Source organism: Gorilla gorilla, chromosome 5, assembly GCF_029281585.2.
Source record: "Gorilla gorilla gorilla isolate KB3781 chromosome 5, NHGRI_mGorGor1-v2.1_pri, whole genome shotgun sequence".
NCBI classification, from domain to species: domain Eukaryota; kingdom Metazoa; phylum Chordata; class Mammalia; order Primates; family Hominidae; genus Gorilla; species Gorilla gorilla.
Window position 1 is genome coordinate 181,607,141 of NC_073229.2, and position 22,313 is coordinate 181,629,453.

Consider the following 22,313-nt stretch of genomic DNA (forward strand, 5'->3'; position numbering starts at 1 on the left):
TCTTTATCATACTGACCTGCATGTGACAAGCACTAAACATTCATTATCAATTTTCTAAAGCTTTAAAGTGCTAAAAGAAAAACTTCAGCTGAATTCAATTTAAAATAGTTTAACTGAGCAAAGAATGATTCATGAATTGGGCAGCCTCCTGAGCCAGGGTAGCCTCAAAGACTCCAGTGCAGCCGCGTGGTGGAAGAGAATTTATGGACAGAAAAAAGAAAGTGACGTACAGAAAGCGGAAATGAGGTACGGAAACAGCCAGATGGTTACAGCTCAGCATTTGTCTTATTTGAACATGGTTTGAACAGTTGGCCACAATTGAGTGGCCAAAACTCAGTAATTGACACCCGAGTAGATCACACTCTGTTTACACTTCCATTTAGGCTACAGTTCAGTGTACAGAGAAACCTTTAGGCCAAACTTAAAATATGTAAAGAGGCAGCATTAGGCTAAACTCCATTTAGCAAAAGTAGATCATGCACTCTTTCAATTCAATTCAAGACTCATTTTTGGATTATTTGTTATTGGCGAGGCATTCTCAAGGAAAGCAGGTCTTTTGACTTTTCAGTGTCCTTGTTTGGGAAATACAAGTTTTGGTCTCTAATTCTAGATACGCTGACGTCCCTCTAGCATTAAAGTTTGGAATCTATACATTCCTGGAGGGCAAGGATGGTGATTCTTCTTTCAGACCCCTCAACACTTACACCGATGGTGGGTACAGAGTGTGGCATACAGAATTGATGCTGGTGCACACAGAATGAATTCCAGATGCTTCCTTGGTCCTGTTCCTTTTTCCCTCTCTCCCCGGCCCTCGCTCCACTCCAGCCAGACTGGTTTTTCTTTGTACCCCTAGAATTTTCCAGGTTGTTCTGCCTTGAGGACTTGGTACTTGCCCCTTCTCATCATTCGATTCTCTGCCCGACCCCAGTCTCTCCATCCCATAACCCTGCTTTGTTTTTTTGTTATTGTAATTACTCTCTGAAATTGTCTTACTAGTCATTTATTTATTTGTTTATTCTCTCCACCTGTCCCCCAGTCCCCAAATATAAGCTTCTATCTTGGATCTTTTTATATCACTGCTGCTAAAACAGTACTTAGCACAATCTAGGCCCTGAAATAGATAACTGTAAAATAAATGAATAAACTCTACCATCCCTTATACAGTAAGTTTTACAGTCATCCCTCAGTATCCTCAGGAGATTGGTTCCAGGATCACCTGCGTATACCTAAATCTACACATATTCAGGTCCTTAAACAGGCTCCACAGAACCTGCATATAGGAAGAGTTGGCCTTTGCCCTCTGAATACTCGCATTTCCCATCCCATGGATGCTGTATTTTCAATCTGCATTTGGTTGAAAAAAATCCGTGTCTAAGGGCATCCACGCTGGTTCAAACCCATATTGTTCAAGATCAACTGTAGCTGGTGAGGTGAATTCTGCAGCTATCACACACCAGGTTCTAGTGAACGCCCTTAGGGGAGGGTAACCCATACAAGTGAATTAACCGCAGAGGTCTTAGTACACATGGAGTGGGAAGAAAAAAGTAATCCCCAGGAAGACAACTACAGACAATTGTATCAGCTTATTTAGAAATCATATTAGCATATCTTATTTGCTGTGGAAAATTTAGGTAACATTTTAAAACGAATTCATTTCTTTTTATTACAGAAAATGTCAAACATAAACATGAGTAGATGTGGTAGGTAAGAATAGCATAATGGACTCTCATGTACACTGTGGTGGATGCACTCCGGGGTGTCCCCTCACCCTAGTGTTCATGCCCTGTGTACTCCTCTCCCTTTGAGTGTGTGCAAAACATGCTTTCTGGCCAACAGAATGTTCACATTTGAAGTTGCCCCCATGGGATTGCTTTATGTTACATAAAATTCTGTCTTGCTGGAGACTCACTCTGGGGACTCTCCTTGCAGGCCTGACAAAATAAGTGGCTGTGCTCGGAAAGCCCAAGTGACAATGAAGTCCAGGTAACCTCTAGAAATTGCAGGTTCCCTCTTGGAGCTGAGGACAGTCTCCAGTCTCCAGCCAGCAAGAAGCCAGGGCCCTCGGTCCTACTGCTGCAAGGAAAGGAATTTTGCCTGTGCCCGGAGTCAGAGTGGAAGCCAGTTCTTCTCCAGTGAATGTGAACGCAGCCTGGCCAGCCCCTTGATGGCAGGTGTGAGACCCTAAGTGGGGGACTGAGTGTACCTGGACACCTGATCCATAAAAACTGTGAGAAAAATCTGTCTTAAGGCCACTACGTTTGTGGCAATTTGCAGCAATAAATAATTAAGTACATGTCACCCAAGGTCAACTATTTTCAACAGTTTCCAGTTGTTTCATTTATACCTCCATGTCTGGAGCTGGGCGGGTGGGAGGAGGGGAGTGGATGGACTGGTGTGTTTTAAAGCACATTTCAGACTTTATATTATTTCGCTGGCAGATACTTTAGTACATATCTCTAACAGACAAGGAAGGACTTTTTAAAAGCATAACCATAATGCCAGAAAAATTCAGTTTCGTTGAGAATAAGAGTGGGAGTCTTTTTTAATGCCATCAAATCAATGGATCTATTATATTAATTGGACACCCACAGAAAAGGTGCTTGCAATAAACAGAATAAGAATAATACCCCGTTGATCTCATTAGCTAAAGGACAGGAAAGCATATGAGAGCTTTCACTTGAAATGTCTGAAGCTTTCCAGTTGGTTTTTTAAAAATAGTCCAGCCACAAAGTACTTAATTGTCCCTGTAATATGCTTGTCTCTCATACAGTATCTAAAATAGTTAAAACCCAATTATTATCGTGTGCTTAAGATCCATTCTCCCTAGACTCTAACCGGCTTTGGAACGGACCCCTGTAAATTTCACTTGTATTCAAAACTCCTTGTAATTGCATGCCATACTCTAATTGCTATTCCCATCACTTTTTCCTTACCACAGCTCCTCCCAACTGGCCGTCTTGGATAAGCCAATCTCATCCCCCTTCGACACTCCTCACTGAGGCACGCTTTGTAAGGGACATACTTAGGGCTCTGGGTTCGATGCCATCTCTACTACTTGGGAGCTTTGTGATGTTTGGCCAGTAGTTAAGCTTTCTCTAAGCTGCATACAATAATGCCTCACCGGGTTCCGGCGAAGATTAGACAAAGAACATGTGTAACGTGCAAACTGCCCAGTACAGAGAAGGCACCGTTCCCCACAACCCCCTTTGCTGGTTCCCATCTCCCACCACCTAGCCCCAGAACGCCCAGCACCACGCCTCTCCTGCCCTTGTCGCGGGGGATGCAGGGACTTGTAGTTTCTAAGACCCCGAGTCGTGCTTCTCCTCGGCGCAGGCCTGCGGGCGGAAGAACTACACATCCCAGTGGGCTGTGAAAGGAAAGTGGGGCTCGGGAAATCGAGCATCTCTGCCCAGCTGCCTTCTTTTTCTGCGGCCCCGGGGCTATGCCCACCTCTGCGGGGGCTCGGACCCGCGGCAACGCCTGGGAGGGCGCGAGCGAGCAGACGCCCCAGCCTCCGGCCGTCCCAGGGCCGCGCCCGCAGCTCCTCCTGGGCTGTCGGGTGGGAAGGAGGGAGGCGCAGGCGGGAGAGGAGAAGCACGCGACCCCTCCGCTGCCGAGGGGGTCCACGGGGGAATGGAGGGAGAAATAAAGCGAGCAGCTGTAAACGTCCGTGGGGAGAAGTGGAGACCGAAAGGGCTGGGCGGCAGCAACCCAAAACCTGGCCTCCAAGGGCTTATACTCCGGGAGGGAGGCCGGGGCCGGAGGGGACCCTGACCGCTTCCTCTGCCCTTCTTTCTCGGCCCGGAAGCCGGCCGAGGCGGGCCCCGAGACCCTCGCCCGCAGCCCGGTCCCGGAGTCAGGCCGGCCTAGGGCCGCCCCACCCCATCCTGGCACCCGGCACCCCCAGCCCATTTCTCGGGCATCAGCAGAGTCCCCCGGCGACGCGACCACGCGCCCAGCTGGGGAGGAGGAAGAAGGGAGGCGCAGGCCGGGGAGGGTCACCTCCGCGCCGCGGCTTCTCAGGTCCCGGGGAGTAGCCAGGAGTGGCTTGCCGGTGGCCGTGGGAATGAGCGTGTCCCGAGGCGGCAGCTGCTGCGCGGGATAAACCCGGAAGAAGCCGCGAGACGGACTGAAGTCGGCCAGGAGCGCACTGCGCGGCGGGGCCGCGGGCGCCCGACCCCATCCCTACTTGGGCGATGCCACAGGGAGCCCCGCGCCTTCCACAGCCCAGGGCGCCCGCCCGAGGGGACTGGGGCTGGAATCTCGCTGCGCCGGTGCCCTGGCTTCGAGGGCGAGGAGGAGGAGGAGCAGGAGGAGGAGCCGCGGGTGAGGCGCGGGGCCACCGCCCACCCGGTCCGGAGGAGGCGGACCCACTCGGAGCGCCGCGCGCGCGCCGGGCTGAGCCTTGCAAACAAGTGTCTGTGCTGTGTCCCCGCGGCCCTCCTCGCGCCGGGGCCGCTTCCTCCGGGTAGGAGGGCCCGCGAGCCGCCGCCGCCCTCGGCCCGCGCATCCCCGCGCGGGGGCCGCGGATTCGACTAGGCTGCCAGGCGCAGCGACACCGGGTCGCGGTGCGAGCGGCGCCCCGGCTCTCGCCGAGAGGCTCCTGACAGAAAAACGTGCGTGGTTGTCCCCACCCCTGGGAGGGGTTGCCGGTGCCGCGCGCGGCCGCCCAGTCGCCAGCGCTCTCTCCTAGGAGGATCCGCTGCCGGAGGAAGGAGTGGACCCAACCTGGCCGCGGCTCAGAAGTGGCTCCCGAGGAAGCCGGCGCCGGGGCCGCCGCCTCGTGTCCCCTCGGGGCGCAGTGCTCGGGGGTCGGCGGGCCAGAGCCGAGGCGCGGCCGGGGAGCCGGGGGCTGCGGGGCCGAGCGGGCAGCCGCGCGAGGGGGCGGGCGCTCGGCGACCCGGGGGCCGGCCGGGCTGAGCCCCGCGCCCCGGGACGCGGGCTGGAAGCGACGGAGGAGTGCTGCCGCGGGCTGCGGACCAGCGCCGTCCCCTCACGGAGCGGGGATTCTGCTATGACAGTTGGGCTCCCCGGAGGGTTAACCTGGGTGTCCTCGGCAAAGTTGTCGCCGAGCCGGGAGCCCGTGTAGGGGCCGCGGCGCCGCGGCTCGGGGGGCGGCCGGGCGGCCGGCGGCGGTCGTGGCTCGGCGGGGCCCGCGCGGCCGGGGGGCTCCTGGGGGTGTGCGCCCCCAGCCGGCTGCCCTCGTGGATGCCTCCCGGCGGCGGCGGGCCCATGAAAGACTGCGAGTACAGCCAGATCAGCACCCACAGCTCCTCCCCCATGGAGTCGCCCCACAAGAAGAAGAAAATCGCGGCCCGGAGGAAATGGGAGGTGTTCCCGGGAAGAAACAAGTTCTTCTGCAACGGGAGGATCATGATGGCCCGGCAGACGGGCGTCTTCTACCTGACGCTCGTCCTCATCCTGGTCACTAGCGGACTCTTCTTCGCCTTCGAGTAAGTGGTGGCGACTGCTCCCCCGACGCCGCGCTCCCCTCGTCTCCCCTGTCCCCTGCCCCCTGCCCCTCCTCGGGCTGCTTTCGTTTTCTAGAAGCCTTATCTACTGTAAATTGTTATATAATGCCAGTCTGCGCTCCCTCTTTTTTCTTTTAAAGGTCTGATTGCTTTTGGGCCCCGGAAAGAACGCCGTTCTGGGCTGGGCTTCTGGGAGCAGGGAGGGAAGGGGTCCACTTGGAAGGGGGGCCACGCCTTGCTGCTCCAGGTGGCGGATGGGACCCAGCAGGTGGGGCCGCCGGTCACTGATCCTTGGGGCGCTCTCTACCGAGTTTGGGGACCCAGCAAATCAGCCCAGATGTAGCCTGCCGTGGGAAGGTGGGGTGCGATAGATTCCTAAGTCAGAGATACATGGAACTGACTTTTTCCCCCTTGCTGACAACATATAGGGCATCTTCTTAAGCTCAGTTGACTGAATCTCCCATGTAACTTCGACGAATAATTGCGGAATCTTGGCTATTTCAGGTTTCAAAGTGTCTGCTACCAAGTGTGCCCTGGATAGATCATTGCATTCTCCAGCCTCCTGCATGCTCACTCTGGATTAACAATTTCTTATTTGCCATGAGGTTTCTAAACTCTTCACTTTCAAAAAGGTTGCAATAAAAGGTGTCCAAAACAAACAATTTGGGAACATGTGAAAGGAGACCTTAGATCTGTTAAGGAAGAGGATGACACTACGTGACAACTTCCGATTCCAGAAACAGTCTGGACTTTAGGGATTATATCTTGGGGGGGTGGGGGGAAGCGCATGCAAGTCTTCACCGTTTTCAGGAAAATCAAATTGGCCAGTAGCAACTGTCCTCCTGCCAACTAATGAAAGGTCTTATTTATTAGCAGTGATTAGATAAAGCAGTTAAACCACATTCCAATCAATTTCGGTTGCTCTTTTTGCATCCAACATTTGGAATGCAACTCCTTATGTAATTTCTGGTATCCTATGTTCAATGAAAGATGGAGTTACTTTTTTCCCCTCAGAATTTAAAGAAAGCAATATATTTATAGGGAGCTCTTCTTTGGGCTTCCCAAATCCTGGTTATTATTGGGCTTGATACTCCTTCAGTCTCCGCCTCCTCCTGTTGGGTAGGCTCAATTAAAACCTTTTGAATTTATTTACTTTTGTTTCTGATTAGGATTAATAGGCTCTAATTTTGTGCCTGGCTTTTGCTCTTCCAAATGCTGTCTCAATTGGAAATGAATGATCTCTTGACAACGTAATACTTGTCGCTCAAAGCCCTCTGACTCTCAGGAGAAACGTTTTGTATCTGGACACTGTGCTCTGATTAGCAGTTTTAAGAGGACTGAGTTAGACCAGGCAATGAGAAGGATCTCTGATTTAAGCGAATTCCCCTTCCCCAGTCCTTCTCACACACAACTCCTCTTCCCCATTTCCGATGGTATGTGCAGTTCCCGGGTCCCCCTTGATGTTAAGGTTCTGTGTCTGTTTGACACTAGTAGGTAGAGTCAGTGGGGAGACCTGTGGACGGGAGGGGAAGGGTGTGAACAGGCATTCAGAGTGGCAGGGAGACACACTCTACTCATGCTGCTGTTGCTCCCATGGGCCCCCATTGAGAGCAGCCTCTTGTCCTTACAGACCCTGGAAACTGGAAGAAGGGGCATAGAGGTTCCCCATGAGTTTACGTTATCTGTTAGGATGAACACCGGCACTGGAAGCATGATGCCGTGTGGTTTAACAGAAATGCCATCTCTCTAATGGTGAATTTAGTTACAGGTGGTCCTCTAGTTGCAGAGTATTAACTGTGTTCCTAAAGTTTTTTTAAAAAAATCTTGAACAGATCCAAATTGGCACTTTTGCTCTTTTTAGCGATTTTAACTGTGGAGAAAATGGGTTAATTTTGCGATTCTGTTGCAGAGCTTCAGCCACAAGTGTGCTCCATGGAGGATGATGAATATTTCATTTTCTGTATATACCCAAATCCCCGCTGTATGCTTAGGGATCCCCCCAGTTATTACTTAACATCTTTTATTTTCTTCATTCAAACATAGCTTCTAACCAAACCATCATAAATTCATTTTCGTTTCTTGATCTCTGCGTGTGTGTTTTCAAGAGTTCCCAAAAGTCCTCACTAGCAGGTTGTTAGGGATCTTTCTCTGTGTCAGTGTTATGTTAACTGATGACTGTAGGAATAAATGTGTGCGCCGGGATTTTATTAGCTGCTATTTGCAGCATCTTTTTTATATCAGCTCTGTGGGAGTGTATGTGTGTATATGTGTGTGTGTTTGCTCTCCATGGGTGTTGCTTCAACTAGGCAATTTGACATTTCAAGAAAACGAGGCCCATCCTAGTATGATGCCTCTGTTTGGAAAAATCAGAGGCTATTCGAGCTACAGAATATTATGGTTTAGCTGAGAATATTTGTCACTGTATTGCTTTCAAATTCTTTATTCATAAATTAAATAACCAATTTGACCAAATTAATTTGCTAGAGACCAAAGAACAAGTTAACCGCATACAGAGGAAGAAAATACCAACAGGCCAATCCCTAAGCGAGATCCAGAGGAAATGCCAGTACTGCCTGCCCCTGGCCTGCCTTTCTCCTGCCTTCCTCTAGTTATGTGGTCCTCTATTTTGATTGTTTAATTTCATGTCTAGATAGCTTTTTTAAAAATTTATTTTTAATTTTTTATAGAGATGGAGTCTGCCTATGTTCCCCAGGCTGGTCTTGGAACTTCTGGCCTCAAGTGATCCTCCCGCCTTGGCCTCCCAAAGTGCTGGGATTATAGGTGTGAACCACTGCACCTGGCCATCATGTCTAGATAGCTTTTTATTGGAGACAGAATCTCACTGTGTTGTCCAGGCTGGAGTGCAGTGGCACAATCATGGCTCACTGTAGCCTCGACCGCCGAGGCTCAAGCGATCCTCCCTTCTCAGTCTCCTTAGTAACTGGAACTGTAGGCGTGCACCACCACGCCCAGCCAAGTTTTGCATTTTTTATAGAGACATAGGGGTCTCACTATGTTGCTCACTATGATCCTGGGCTCAAGCGATCTCCTGCTTTGGCCTCCCAAAGTGCTGAGATTATAGGCATGAGCCACAGCACCCGGCTATCATGTCTAGATAGCTTTTAATATTAGTAAAATTCATTGTCAAACATTAGAATTGCGTTTCCCCAGTCACACAAAAGCAAATAAAATGTGTGACAAAAAGAGTGAATAACTTAGTCATTTAGTTTTAGCCCTTCCCTGTCTGCAATTCTTCTCTCATCCCAGCTCTCATTCCTGACCTTGAACAGATGGACAAGAAAGTTTGTCCGAGAGAAATGAACTTACTAGAACTCAGCAACAGGTGTTGATACAGTCTTTAACCCCTGGAGAAAGGCAGGGCAGAAATGATTATTCCCACATCAAAGATGAAGTGACAGAGGCTTGGTGAGGTTAGTCACCTAGGGTTGCACAGCTAATTAGTGGGAAGGCTTCTGGCTGCAAAGCCAGTGCTCTTTCTGACTAATTGTGCTGCTCCTCGTTCAAGTCTAGGGTACTGGTTAAAGGCATGGATTTTGGAAGGACAGACCCTAAGATTATTACTAGCAGTATAACCCTGGGCAAATGATTGGTCTTTTTTAAGCCTTAGTTTCCCAATCTGTAAACTGAGATTAATAATAATCTACCTTTAAATGATGGGAAGATTAAATAGAAAATGTATACTTTGCACAGTATACAGTATAGTATATACAGTAGAGTATACGGTATACTGTGTACCAGTGTTTGGCACGTAGCAAGGGCTCAATAAATGGTTCATATTGTTAGAGTAAATCTTAGAAGTAGCCCCCCAAGGACTCTGGTCACCCTTTTCTGAGAGCATTTTGAGGAAGGGAACATGTAGGTTAAGAAGCAACTGTGACTGTGAAAAAGCTCACAACTGTGCAGTCCGCTATTAAAGTAAAAACCTGGCCGGGCACAGTGGTTCACGCCTTTAATCCTAGCACTTTGGGAGGCCGAGGCAGGAGGATCACTTGAGCCCAAGAGTTCGAGACCAGCCTGGGCAACATAGTGAGACCCCATCTGTAAGTTTTTAAATAAAAATTTAAAAATATACAAATAAAATAAGCACCTTTGTGTGAGTCCAAGGAGCCTCTGTGAAGCTGTGGCTTTGCTGTTACCAATTCAGAATGGGAGTCCTTCAGGGATGTCTGGGGACCTGTCCTTATCCAGACTGGATTTCATTTTTGTTTTTGAAGCCACCATCCCAGAACAGTGAAGACAGTACAGAAAGCTACCAGAAGCAACCAGATGCAATCCTGTACTCTTTCTCAAGCAGGGAGGGACTGCTTATCTGTTGGCATCTTTATGCACTGTGGAGTACTGATGAAAAGTGACAGCATTTCATAGCTGCGTTTAGGGGAGGTGGGGAGCCCACTGCAGTGCTATCCAGACAGCTCACCCTCTTTGCAGCTATTAAGAGTCTCATCAAGGCTGTCTATGCGATGTCGTCATTCTCACATTCCCAGAAGTAGAATTTGAAAAGATCAGTGAACATTAACAATTTCTTCTTCTCCCTGACATATGCACACATACAGCCTGCTTTTGTTCATAGTTGTAATTTTTAAAATAAAAAATCTTTGGTCCTGAAATACTAAACTTTCATAGTCTTGCTCACTGGGGCAGAATGAAGGAAACAAACTGAGAGGCTGGGTGAGGTTTGTGTTTTCAGCAGCATCATAAGAGGTGAGGAATGTCTGCTTAGATCTGGGGCTTGACTGGGTCTCCACATTCTACACTGCCACCACAGACAAGTTTGGAGGTGTTCCTGGGGCTCAGACACTTGAAAATGTGGGGACATTCTCAAATTTCTCATCACTATAAGTCCATTGAAGGGTTTTTAAAAAATCTCTCTCTCCTTTCCTTCCTCCTTCCTTCCCTTCTTCTTTTTACATTTAGCTAATTCCTCTGAAAAAAAAAAAACGGTGAATAATTGGAAGTCAGTAGAACTGGGATCATGTTTGCCTTGAAGATGGAACTTGGGGCTGTCCCCTGCAAATAAAAGTGTCATTTCCAAGAACAACGTCTCTGTTATAGATGAGTAACTTTTATTTTCTAGTAGAGGGTGCTGCCTTTATAATATATAATAACCCCATATTTTCTTAGCACCCCCTGGCCATGCAGAACTGCATCAACCTCTCCACCATCTCAGAAGATATCTGCATAGGGTCTCATCTGTTTTTTCTAAGTGCTGTGCCTCATAGAACACCATGGGTTGATACAGACAATACATGACCCTCAGGACCTTACCAGAGGGCAGTGCCTAGGAACATAGTACATGGAGCCAAGGACATTTATAACCCACTGTGGTTCCACAAGAACTTTAGGTGACTTGAAAAGCTTATGATCCATTGACATGAAAGCACTAACCCATTCATTTGTGTACATGATCAACACATGTCAGTTCCTTGAGGATAGGGACTCGCCTTGTTCACTGCTGTATCCCCAGGGCTTAGAATAGTACCTGGTCTATAATAGCAAGCTCCCAGTAAATATCTGCTGTTTGATGAAGTAATGGTAGTTTTGAAACACTTTGGAAAATACCTTTCTTGTGCTTTAGTTTTTGCATTTTGTAAACCTCTGTACATTAATAAAAGTTTATGATTAATAATGTCTTGTAGAACACATTTGCCTCAGAAACTTTGATTATTTGATGTAATTCTTCTGAATTCAAGTGTGTTAATTAAAGCAGAAGAAAAAGCTTTTCTTAATTATTTAGAAAACTAGTGATAACATTGGGATGTTCTCTTGGCTAACCAAGACTTCTTTCTAGTATTTATTTTTGAACTAAATGCTTTAAGCAAATAAAGCACTCTGGGATATATTTGAATGTTACCTAACAACCACTGGCACCTAGAATAATTTCTCATTTTATAGGCTTTTCACTTTGGACACTTGAATTTATCTAATAAAACTCTGAAGGATACTATTGACTACACATGTTTTATTGTGTTCCCTTTTAGCTAGTGGGAAGTGATACTAAATTGTGCAGAAAGGACTCCTCTAGGTTCCTATAATAAGATAGTGATGGTTAATTATTTAATGGGCCATATCTGCATATCCTGGAGATTTTTTTTCTTTTTCAGTAAAGTGTTGCACATAATTTATTCATGGCAGAGTTATTATGTCTTAGCAAGAAAATTTAAATTAAGAGTTGCAAGGAAATGCATTTGTTATTTTATAGCTGAGGTTGTTAGGAAAGTGAAAAACAGTGGTGATCAATAGATACTTAATTAGTTACATCCAGGAATTTGGATCTAATAAAATGTCAGTTCATTCAGATAAGGTTTGGGGACTAACCTAATGCTTTTGTTCAGTTCATCACTAAATATGAAGGTTAGTCCCGTTTCAAACTTCTTTTTATAAACTGGATGATCTTCTACCTCCCCAATTTCCATCTTTTAAAAAATGTAACGTGAGATTAATACAGAAGATGATATGTAACATTTGCAAGTTTTGAAGTAAAATACTGTAAAAAGCACCCATGAAACTACCACCCAACCCAAGAAGCACATCACATCAGTGCTTTGAGTCTACTCGGTCCTCTGTCTTGGCCCAGTCTCATCTTCCTGCCCCTCCCTGAGGTCATCACAGTCTGAGCTTGGTAATTATCAGCACCTTGCTTTGTCTTCTCTCAGGGATTTTGAGTGTGTGTATTCCCAAACAATACGTTGTTTAGTTTGGCTTATTTTTCTTTACAAATATAGTATCATGTATCATGCCATATGTAGTCTTTTAAAAAATGCTAACATTGATTTAATATGGATTTAACATAAGATAGCATCATAGCATAGTACTTAAAGCAGTCTATTCATGAATCCGTGTAATTCCGCAGATGGCCTAACTTTTATTTTGAAATGATTTCAAACTTCCAGAAAGGTTGCAAGACTAAAGAACTCTGTATACTCTCCATTCAGATTCATCAATTGTTAACATATTTCTGCAATTATTTCTGTCTTTTTCTCTCTCTTCCTCAATCTTGCGATTAATAGTTTCCCCCTCAGACCATTGAAGAGTAAGTTGCAGATATTATGTTCCTTTACATCCAAATACTTCTGCATGTAATTTTTAAGAAAAAGGATGTTCTCATATAAATACAGTAATGGCATCAGTTTTAGGAAATCTAACATGGATGCCACAGTCCGTATTCAGATTTTGCCATTTGTCCCAATATTGTTGGGTGTATCATCATGGTATTTATTTTCTATTTAACTAATGCGTATTTTGTTTCTCTTTTCCACCTTTTGGCTTCTTTTAGATGAATTGCATATTTTTAGTATTTCATTTTATCTTTAACAAAGTCTTAGGCTATGTTTCTTTGTGCTATTTTTATTAATTGCTTAAGAGATTACAATGTGCATTTTTAACCAATTACAGTCTATCTCCAAATAATAGTATTATTCTTCACAAATAATGCAAGAAATAGAAAACATTATAATTCCTCTTACTCCTTCCACCCTTTGTACCCACTGTCATATATTTTACATCCATATATGCTATAAAGCCGGTAATGTTATTATTTTTAAACAATCAGTAGCTTTTAAAAGAAAAATAAATTTACGTAAAATAAACATTTTAAAACACATATACACACGTGTAACATATAAAACATATATACATATGTACATATATTAAATAGAGATAATTTTAAATGGACTTTTATATTCATCTTCATGTATTTACCATTTCTGGTACTCTTCATTTCTTCTAATTATATCATTTTCCGTTGGCTTAAATTACTATCAGCATTTCTTATATGCAAGTCTGCTGGTGACAAATTATCTTGGTTTTTGCTTTTTCTGAAAAAGTTCATTTTTGTCTTCATTTTAAGAGCATATTTTTACTAGATGTAGAATTCTAGGTTGATAGTCTTTTTCCTATCAGACCTTTGATGATATTAGCCCATGGTCTTCTGATCTGTTGTTTCTGATGAGACCTTAGTTGTTATTTTTTTTAGCATTTCCCCCATATGTCATGTGTGATATTTCTCCAGCTGCTTTTCTCTTTATCTTTTGTTGTCAGTAGTTGGAATATGATAACATGCCTATGTATGGTTTTCTTAACATTTATCCCACTTGGGGTTTGCCGAGCTTCTTGGATCTGTGGATTGATATCTTTCATCAGTTTTGGAAATTTTTTCATTCTTTTTTCAAATATTTCTTCAGTACCTCTTTTCTTTCCTGGAACTCCAGTTAATTATATATGACATCATTTTATATAGTCCCATACTTTTTAGATACTTTATTCCCTGTTTTTGTCAATTCTTTTCTTTTCCTCTTTGTGTTTTAGTTTGGATACTTCCTGTCGGGTTGTCTTCAAGTTAATATTTCTATGTTAAGCCAATTTTGATATCTAATTTTTGATATCTTTTTTTATTTTGAACATTTCTACACTTAAAAAATAGTTTTTAAGGAGTCTGCTTTATTCTGCTGAAATCCTCCATCTGTTCATGGTTGTGTTAATATTTTCTGCTAGATCCTTTCACATGTTTATTAATCATCCTTTAATAATTCCAACATCTACATCATCTCTGAATCTGTTTCTTTGGACTGTTTCTTCTCTTGATTATGGGTTGTATTTTCTTTCTTCCTTCATGCCTTGTAATTTTTTTTATTGCATGCCAGACATTGTATGTAAGAGAATTATAAAGTCTATAGTAATTTAAATTCTTTTTTCAGGCCACTAGTGTGTGTGAGTCAATCTAGTTTGTAATGGAAACAGGTTTGGGCCTTGGGGAAGCTTCAGTTAGATTCATTTTTATCACTGGCTTCAAATGTTTTGAGGGCAGAATCAGGACTTCCCCCTTAGCAGGGCTTGAAATCTGAGCCCTGGAAAAACTCTGGAGGTTTTTAAATGCTTCACAGTCCAGGACCAGCTTACCAAACAGTGGAAGATTTCTGTTTTTCAGCCTGACTGCCGGCTTTTTGGGTCACTGGGGAGTTGTCTTTGTGTCAGTCTTGCACCAAGTTTCTGTACCTCAAGAAATCTTCCCTGCACAGCTGCTGTGCCCCAGCTTTTGGAGGGCTACTGCAGTGGTCCGAGGGAAGGCCTGGAGTACCTCAGAGTGACTTTCTCAGTTTTTAGATTCTGACCCTTTTATACCATACCCTGAAGCTAAGTCCTGTAGGCTTCAGAGAAGATGTCTCTCTAGTCTCCTGCCCTACCCCCAGCCTTTGGTGTAGTTTTGTTGTGTTTTTGGTAAAGTTCATTTGGTAAAGAAAGAGTTGGCTGGTGGCTAGGCCTCCTTGGAATCATAATTCATATGGCAGTCCACATATGGCCATTAATGTGGGTTAAAAATTTATTTGATTTCTCCTCATTCCTGTTTATGGTGGATTCCTGTTCTTCTTGCTTGCTGCTTTGCTAGGGAAGGAAGCAGCTATTGGCCTTTTTTCTCTTGGGAAGGACTTGATACATTTAGGCTTCTTTGCATTCTCAGCTCCCTGACAGATTTTTTTCAGACTATGCTTTTGTAGCTAATCTGGCTTGTTCTCATCGTTAGAGTGGGAGTGATTGCTCTCACAACTTTCAACTTGTGATTGTTAAAAACTTAATACTGTATTTCTCGGATTCATTTATGTTTTTGCATATATATGTAATTCATTTTTACTGCTGTAGGATTTGATTTGTGTAAATATGCCCAGTTTATTCCTCTCTTTTTAATCTTTCTTTCTTTGACTTCTTACTGATTCTTGGCATTTGCTGTCATTTTGTATGTAATGCGGAATCTGCAAGACTTCCATTTTACAGATTTTGATCCTCTTAAATCTGTCCTGCCAATGACTATGACATCTAGACCCAAATGCTTAGGTCTGGATAAGTGAGAGAGAATTTAGCATGGGATTCATTGGCTTTTATGTGATATTAAAATATTTATTATAATGATAAATTCTAGCTATCAACTGATCATTGAAGTTATATACAATTAAGAGCATGGTTTATAGAAACATATATCCTTATGATGAGTGAGGTACTTTATCATAGATCTTCATCTCCTAGCTTAATTTGATGCTGATTTTTCTTGATTTTAAAAGAAAGTTATTTTTTTTTCTTTTTCTTCATCCCTTGTAATACTTTGTGCTTTGAAGCTCTTCTCTGATCTCATACCTAATGTGTATACAGCCCCCCGTGTGTTGGGGGGTTGTCTCTTAGACCGTATTCTTCCTCTCTGTGTCATGTGGCCAGCTTTCTTTGGAAGCCTTGATAGCAAGGGTTTCTGATTGAACCAGCCAGGCCTCTGCTCTTGTAGACCTTCTAGTCTTTGGTGCTTACCTGAGAGAAAAAATTGTTTCCTCTGCCATGACTGGATCCATAATTAAGAGAAAGGTTGTGTGTGTGTGTGTGTGTGTGTGTGTGTGTGTTCATCCCCGTTGACTCCAATCCTTCTATCTGTAGAAGTTAGATGATCTTTAATTTAGGTCTGTTTTTGCCTTTACCTCCTTTTCCCTTCATAGCTGGAGCTAACATACCATTAGAGTAGACCTCCCTGTCTCCCTCTAGAGACTTTGGAGGTAGACTTGCTTTCAACTGCAATGGCACTTTTTTATTTTATAACAATTTTTTTTAATTATTTTTTTTGAGATGGAGTTGCCCAGGCTGTTGTTGCCCAGGCTGGAATGCAATGGCGCCATCTCGGCTCACCACAACCTCTGCCTCCCGTGTTCAAGCAATTGTCCTGCCTCAGCCTCTTGAGTAGCTGGGATTATAGGCGTGCACCATCACACCCAGCTAATTTTGTATTTTTAGTAGAGACAGGGTTTCTCCATGTTGGTCAGGCTGGTCTTGAACTCCCACCCTCAGGTGATTCGCCTGCCTCGGCCTCTCAAAGTGCTGGAATCACAGGCATGAGCCACCGCACCCAGCCTATTTTAGAACAACTTAAGCACACTTTAGCACACTATTTAAAAACAGCAGTATAATCATTTCTGCACATCTTCAAACTAGATTTTAAAAACCGCTGACTTCCATGCTGTTGAGAGCCATGGGAATGAGGTGGGGCCCAGCAAGGCAGCTGATAGAGGAGGGTGTAGCCAACGGCCCTGCCTGTGACTTGCCCTGAGATAATCTTATCAGTGGAGGAATGGCGATCTAACCCACTTGGGAAGGAATTTGAGCTCTATAAATCTGCTATCTTTTGGTGGTTTTCAGGCGTGGCTCATGAATACAAGGCAACAGCTTATTTTAACACTAAATACCAGCGTCTATTGGAGATGTTACTTCTACTTGCTGATAAGTGATTGCCCTTCTTGTACTGATCATAGAAATAAAATAAGTCTCTAAAATGTGTGTTCCTGGCAACTTCCTTGACATAATCTGGTATTTTTCTCAGTCTTCGCTTTTCCCTTTCTCTCATAAGATCTCTCCTAAGTGTACCATCTCTGGTGGTATAAGATACTGTGTCTACTTTTTCTTGTTTTGAAACTTTTTCTTCCTTTAACTTCTAGGATGTTCCTCTCCCACTTACCTTTAATTATTTCCTATTCTCCTGCATCTTGTATCTCTTCTTTCTTTCTTGCCTTTAAGTAACTTTGTTCCTCTCTCTCCTGCCTGTCTTAACTTTCCTAAGCAAGTTTGCACGGTCATGGTGGTTGCTCTGGCCTTTGCAAATGGGACCTTCATCTCTGTGTCTTCTGTCCCCTGCTTAGAGCACCTGCCCCCTGACCTGGCATTTCCTCTTGCCTGTAGAGATCTCTGCCAAGGTGTCCTCTGACTCCCAGAAAGCAAGTCATTGAAAGCTGAATGGCCTGCAGTTTCTTCTCAATAGACAGTCTCAGGGCCCCACCACTCTCAGGAAAGAACATTTCCTGGGTTGCAGAACTGTGGCCTGGGAACATTCTCACTTCCACCCTTCCAGCCTACCTGCCGCCATCAGGCTGTACACCTCCTTTCCTTCCTTGTCTCTTAGACCGCATTCTTCCTCTCTGTGTCTGTACTGAAGGTTCTGGTTCACAGTCATTTCACGGATTCTTTGACACTTTTCCCATGAAAAGGTGGAGTCTGATTCCTCTCCTCTGGAATATGGGCCAGCCTACATATGAAGGACAGAATGTGTCAGAAATGATGCTGTATGATTTCCAAGGTGAGGTTAGAAAACATGGCAAGGTTTCCACCTGCTTCTCTCTCTCTCTCTCACTTGGGATGTGCACCTTTGGAGCCCTGAGCTGCCGTACAAGAAGTCTAGCTCCCTGGACACCCCATAATACAGAGGCCATGTAGAGGGGTTTAGACCACATAGCAATAGAGGTGACAGTGGAACCCCAGCTGAGTAAATGAACCTTCACGTGCTTCGACTCCCCCACCTCCATGACCCCACCCCACTCCCACTTTTTTGAGCCATCCCAGTGAAAGCCAAATGGAGCAGATATGAGCAGTTCCCGCGGCGCTCTGCCTAAATTGTAGAGTGATGGCCAAAATAACATCATTGTCGTCTTAACCCACTATATCTTGGGGCACTTTATTATACAGCCACAGTAACTGGAAAACTTAACTGCCAGAACGTCTCAAATGAAGTGTTGGGACTGGTTTGGGGCATGCAGCGATTCATATGTGACCAACAACACTAAAGTTACAGGGCTGAAGTTTGAGAATTTTAAAAAAATGATGGTAAATTCAGGGTCAGCTCTTCCCACTCCCTTCCATTCCAGAATGCTTCTTTGAGCAGGAGAGACAGGGGTTGCAGCCAGTTCGTGCACCCATAATTTTGCCTCATCCCAGCACTTGCTTGGCAGAAGCGGCCGTTCATCTCGTGTGCGCTGGTGGGAAAGTAGTGAGTGCTGACAGTTTAGACCCTCACCAGCCCACACCTGGATGGTGTTGCCAGCTTTCTTCCTCACTCCTTGTCTCTATTTTTATTTTTAAGATAAGGTCTTGCTTTGTCACCCAGGCTAGAATGTAGTGGCATGATCATAGCTTACCACAGCCGTGACCTGCTCAGCTCAAGCAATCCTCCCACCTCAGCCTCTGGAGTAGCTGGAACTACAGGCACACACCACCACACCTAGCTAATATTTTTTTTTTTAGTAGAGATGGGGTCTCACTATGTTGCCCAGGCTGGTCTCGAATTCCTGAGCTCAAGTGATCCTTCCACCTCGGCCTCCCAAAGTGCTGAGATTACAGGTGTGAGCCACCACACCTAGCCTTTCCGTCTCTATTGTTCCTTCACTCTAGCCTTAAAAATCCCAAGTTCCGCCAGGCGCGGTGGCTCATGGCTGTAATCCTAGCACTTTGGGAGGCCAAGGCCAGTGGATCAGGAGGTCAGAAGATTGAGACCATCCTGGCCAACATGGTGAAACCCTGTCTCTACTAAAATACAAAAAATTAGCCGGACGTGGTGGCACACGCCTGTAGTCCCAGATACTCGGAAGGCTGAGGCAGGGGAATCACTTGAACCTGGGAGGCGGAGGTTTCAGTGAGCTGAGATTATGCCACTGCACTCCAGCCTGGTGACAGAGCAAGACTCTGTCTTAAAAAAAAAAAAAAAAAGATCCCAAGTTTCTTACTGTACTGTGTCTGTTACATATAGTGATAGACTCATATGCCTATTGGGAAACTAAATCCGTGCAAAGCTGTATAAAATCGGTACTTGAGGCCTTTCTATTTTTCTCATAATTTATTAAGAGCAACAGATGAGAGCCTCTGTTCCCTAAGATCTCAGTGTATAGCAGTCCTGTTGATTTAGGTCTGCTTTTGCCTTTACCTGCTTGTCCCTTCATAGCTGGAGCTAACATACCATTAGAGTAGACCTCCCTGTCTCCCTCTAGATATAGAAACACAACTCTCATAGGGACACCTTTTTGACACTGTCATGTACCAGGATGTTCACCCCTCCCTGGGTTAGTGAGAAGACCAGGGGCCTGTTTCACCTGCCGACCGTGCTGTTGACACACCGAGGCCTTTCCAGAAATAGCCTATGGTGGCCTCATGGTCTGCAGAGACTTGCTGTCCCACAAGGGGACAGCTAGGCAAGTAATGACTCCTAGCAAGCTGATCTTTCCAGTGAGCCTCAGATTTATATAATCAAAGCAATTTATCATCTTGAATGCTCCTATTTTGGGGTCTTTTAATGCCATGAGTTTTCCATACACACATTCTTGATGGCAGATAAGGGCATTTTTGAACATAAAAGCCAAAGTCAAGTTGAATTCTGCAGCTATATATGGCCTATTTGTCTTTTTAAGCAGGAAGAAGAATTCTTGACTTAAATTATCTCACACTTACAAACTTGATACAGATTTTCCTGCCTCTCTTTAAGATTGAAACCTATGCAAGTTAAATTTCAGCATGGTCCTAACACACACAGTCAAATGGTGATTATGGCTCTATTTGGGAAACACACTGAGTTTGTGTTTGTGTTCTTGTTCCATTAGCTATAAGCAAATTTTGCACAGATATTTCAAGAGGTATGCTCTTGTCTTCTTAAAAGTAGATAGATACTAAATGTTGGAGAAGCCTACTCTTCCCATCATAACATTATTACTTAGGATTAACAGTGTTTTATATAGAAACTGTATTTCTTCTTTGGCTAAAAAAAAATAAAGATAGTAAGTATTGCTTTTAAACTGTATGCCTTTATTGAGCTGGGAAACTACTAACATTCTATTTTTTAATTTAGAAGTTGAAGTGGCAATGAAGTAGAGTTCCACTTATTTCTATCTAAGTTCTCTGCCTCTTGGCTTCGGATGGTGAGACAAGAATGATCTATCAGGACAATGTCATCGCCTTGAACCTGAGATACAGATTATTCTTGACTCTTATGTGAAATTGTTGATTTTGGAAGGTTGTATGGGTTTGTGGACCATAGCTGGTATTGTCAAGACAGATCTCAAGCTTCCCTGAATGGGAGCCCCAGTCAAGCGTAAAGGGGGAGACTTAAGTATGGAAATAAATGGAGAGTTGTTCTCCTTATTTCCCATTCTCTCTTCCCTCAGATTTAGTTTTCTTTTGCTGCTGTAATGAATTGTTACAAACTGAGTGGCTTGAAACAACACAGATTGATTATCTTACAGTCTGTACATCAGAAGTGTAGTCTAATCCTGCTCTCCCTGGGCTACAATCAGGGTGTCAGCAGGGCTGTGTTCCTTCTGGCAGCTGTAGGGGAAATTCTCTTTCCTTGCCTTTTTCAGCTTCTGGAGCTATCTTGCAGCCCCCTCCCTCCATCCTCAAAGCCAGCGAGGCTCCGTGTCTTCCTTCCATCATCACACCTCCCTCTGCCTGCAGCCAGGAAGGGCTTTCTGCTTTTAAGAACCCATGGGATTCCCTGGGCCCACCTGGATGACCCAGGAGTTTCAGCTCAAGGCCCTTAATGTATCACAGCTGCAGAGTCCTTTTGGCACTATAAGGTAATGTGTTCACAGGTTCTGGGGATTAGGATGTGGATGTTTTTGGGGGAACGTTATTCTCCCTTCCACATCCGGATTCTTATTGTTCCCTGTATGAAGCTGGACTTGAACTTCTGAAGACTTTTCTGCAGCGCTCTGAAGGGGGCTGTCCCGAGACAGTAGGAGGTGGGAGGGGATTATTTGTCTGGCTGACCACCGTGTCCATCACGGTTAATGACACTTGCCTCTTGCAGATGGGTCCGCCACCCAGTGCAAAGACACAGGCTTTGGGGAGACAAACCCAACTGCCAGAGGAGAGAGAGCGAATCCAGCCTGGCAGGCAGCATAGGGTTAGCTTCCCAGCTCCTCAGCTCCCCAGCCCCCCAGTCCCCCAGCTCCCCAGCTCCCCAGCCCCCCAGCCCCCCAGCCCCCCAGATGGCCCCAGGTAGGCAGAGATTGGGGCAGAGGAGACAGAGTGGACAGTGACTGGATTCAGTAGAGTATGGAAACGGACGTGTGTCCCTAGAGAGCAGGGTCCCTGGCCCAAGACTGACGTACCGCTAGAAGCTTTTGCCCAGCAGGCTGGGTGGGCCCAAAAGTGCCAGACCAGGCTGCAGTCCTGGAGGGAACCTGGCAGGGTCAGGGCAGGGATGTGGTTACTTCCACTGGCATCATGTCAGGATGGAGGGGCAGCCTGCCGGCAGGGGGAAGAGCCTCCAATGCCAGGTGGGACTGTTGCTGCTCTGTCCCCTCTGGGGCTAAATTGAGGGCCTGCTGAGCCATCCTTCATTTGTGGGGAGGAAAGGGAAGCAGAGGCTGGAGGCCAGGCTGAATCTGACATCTAACTCAATTTCCTTCTCAGTGTGGGATAGTCCTGTCTCCTCCAAAGAAGATTTTAAAGTACATCAGTGTCCCCCTGCCCCCACCAAGATAGAATAATGGGAATAATTACTGATGCTCCAGAAACAGCTTGAATAAGTACTCTTCCTTCTGGGCCAGGAAGACTGTGAAGATGTTTTATAAGAACACAGTTGATTGTATCAAATTAAAATGTTTCTTATTTTGTAATACATTTTGCCATTCTTACTTATTTTCCATTTTTTGCTTAGAGAAAGGAATTCTGTCGTTATAATGACTCCTCTGAAACGATGGCTTATTGCATCTCCGCTGACCAGTACAAGAGAAGAGGAAAAGCTCTATGTGTCTGACAGTAAACATTAAGTGGGGATTTAGCTTGCTCATTTCCACGGCATCCACAGTTAGGTTAATTCAGTCTCCAAAGAAAAATGATTTTACTTGAAATGTCTGGTCGTATACATGGATCAAAATAATTAAGACATTTATGAAGCTCTGCAATTTTCCGGAGGGGACCTGCATGACTGTTTTCCAGAAAGTTGTCAGACCTTGCTTTCGTGATTAGCAGCAGTTAGGGGGGTGGATAAAAGCACCCCTTCAGAACAGTCTCATTTCCATTTCTTTCAGGCCACTT

General features: G+C 45.1%; 2 protein-coding genes across 6 annotated transcripts in view; one reads left to right on the forward strand and one right to left on the reverse strand.

Annotated features, from left to right (window-relative positions):
* Nucleotides 1–34: 34 nt before the first annotated feature.
* On the reverse strand, nucleotides 35–4,263 carry LOC129534308 (uncharacterized). Its single transcript, XM_055390986.2, is given in 2 exon segments — nucleotides 35–3,624; nucleotides 3,627–4,263. Coding segments are annotated over 2 exon segments (888 nt in total). The 5' UTR covers nucleotides 3,913–4,263; the 3' UTR covers nucleotides 35–3,022.
* Nucleotides 4,264–4,399: 136 nt separating this feature from the next.
* The window catches only part of ZDHHC14 (zDHHC palmitoyltransferase 14), a 300,501-nt gene continuing 282,587 nt past the window's right edge, over nucleotides 4,400–22,313 (forward strand). For 4 of the 5 annotated variants that reach the window (XM_004044876.5, XM_019030001.4, XM_055390982.2 and 1 more), the window contains exon 1: nucleotides 4,411–5,453. In XM_004044876.5, coding sequence (XP_004044924.1) covers nucleotides 5,209–5,453 — 245 coding nt within the window. In that variant the 5' untranslated portion in view covers nucleotides 4,411–5,208. Of the gene's footprint in view, nucleotides 5,454–22,313 lie in introns of all 5 variants that reach the window. The other variant, XM_004044877.5, reaches the window with a different exon arrangement.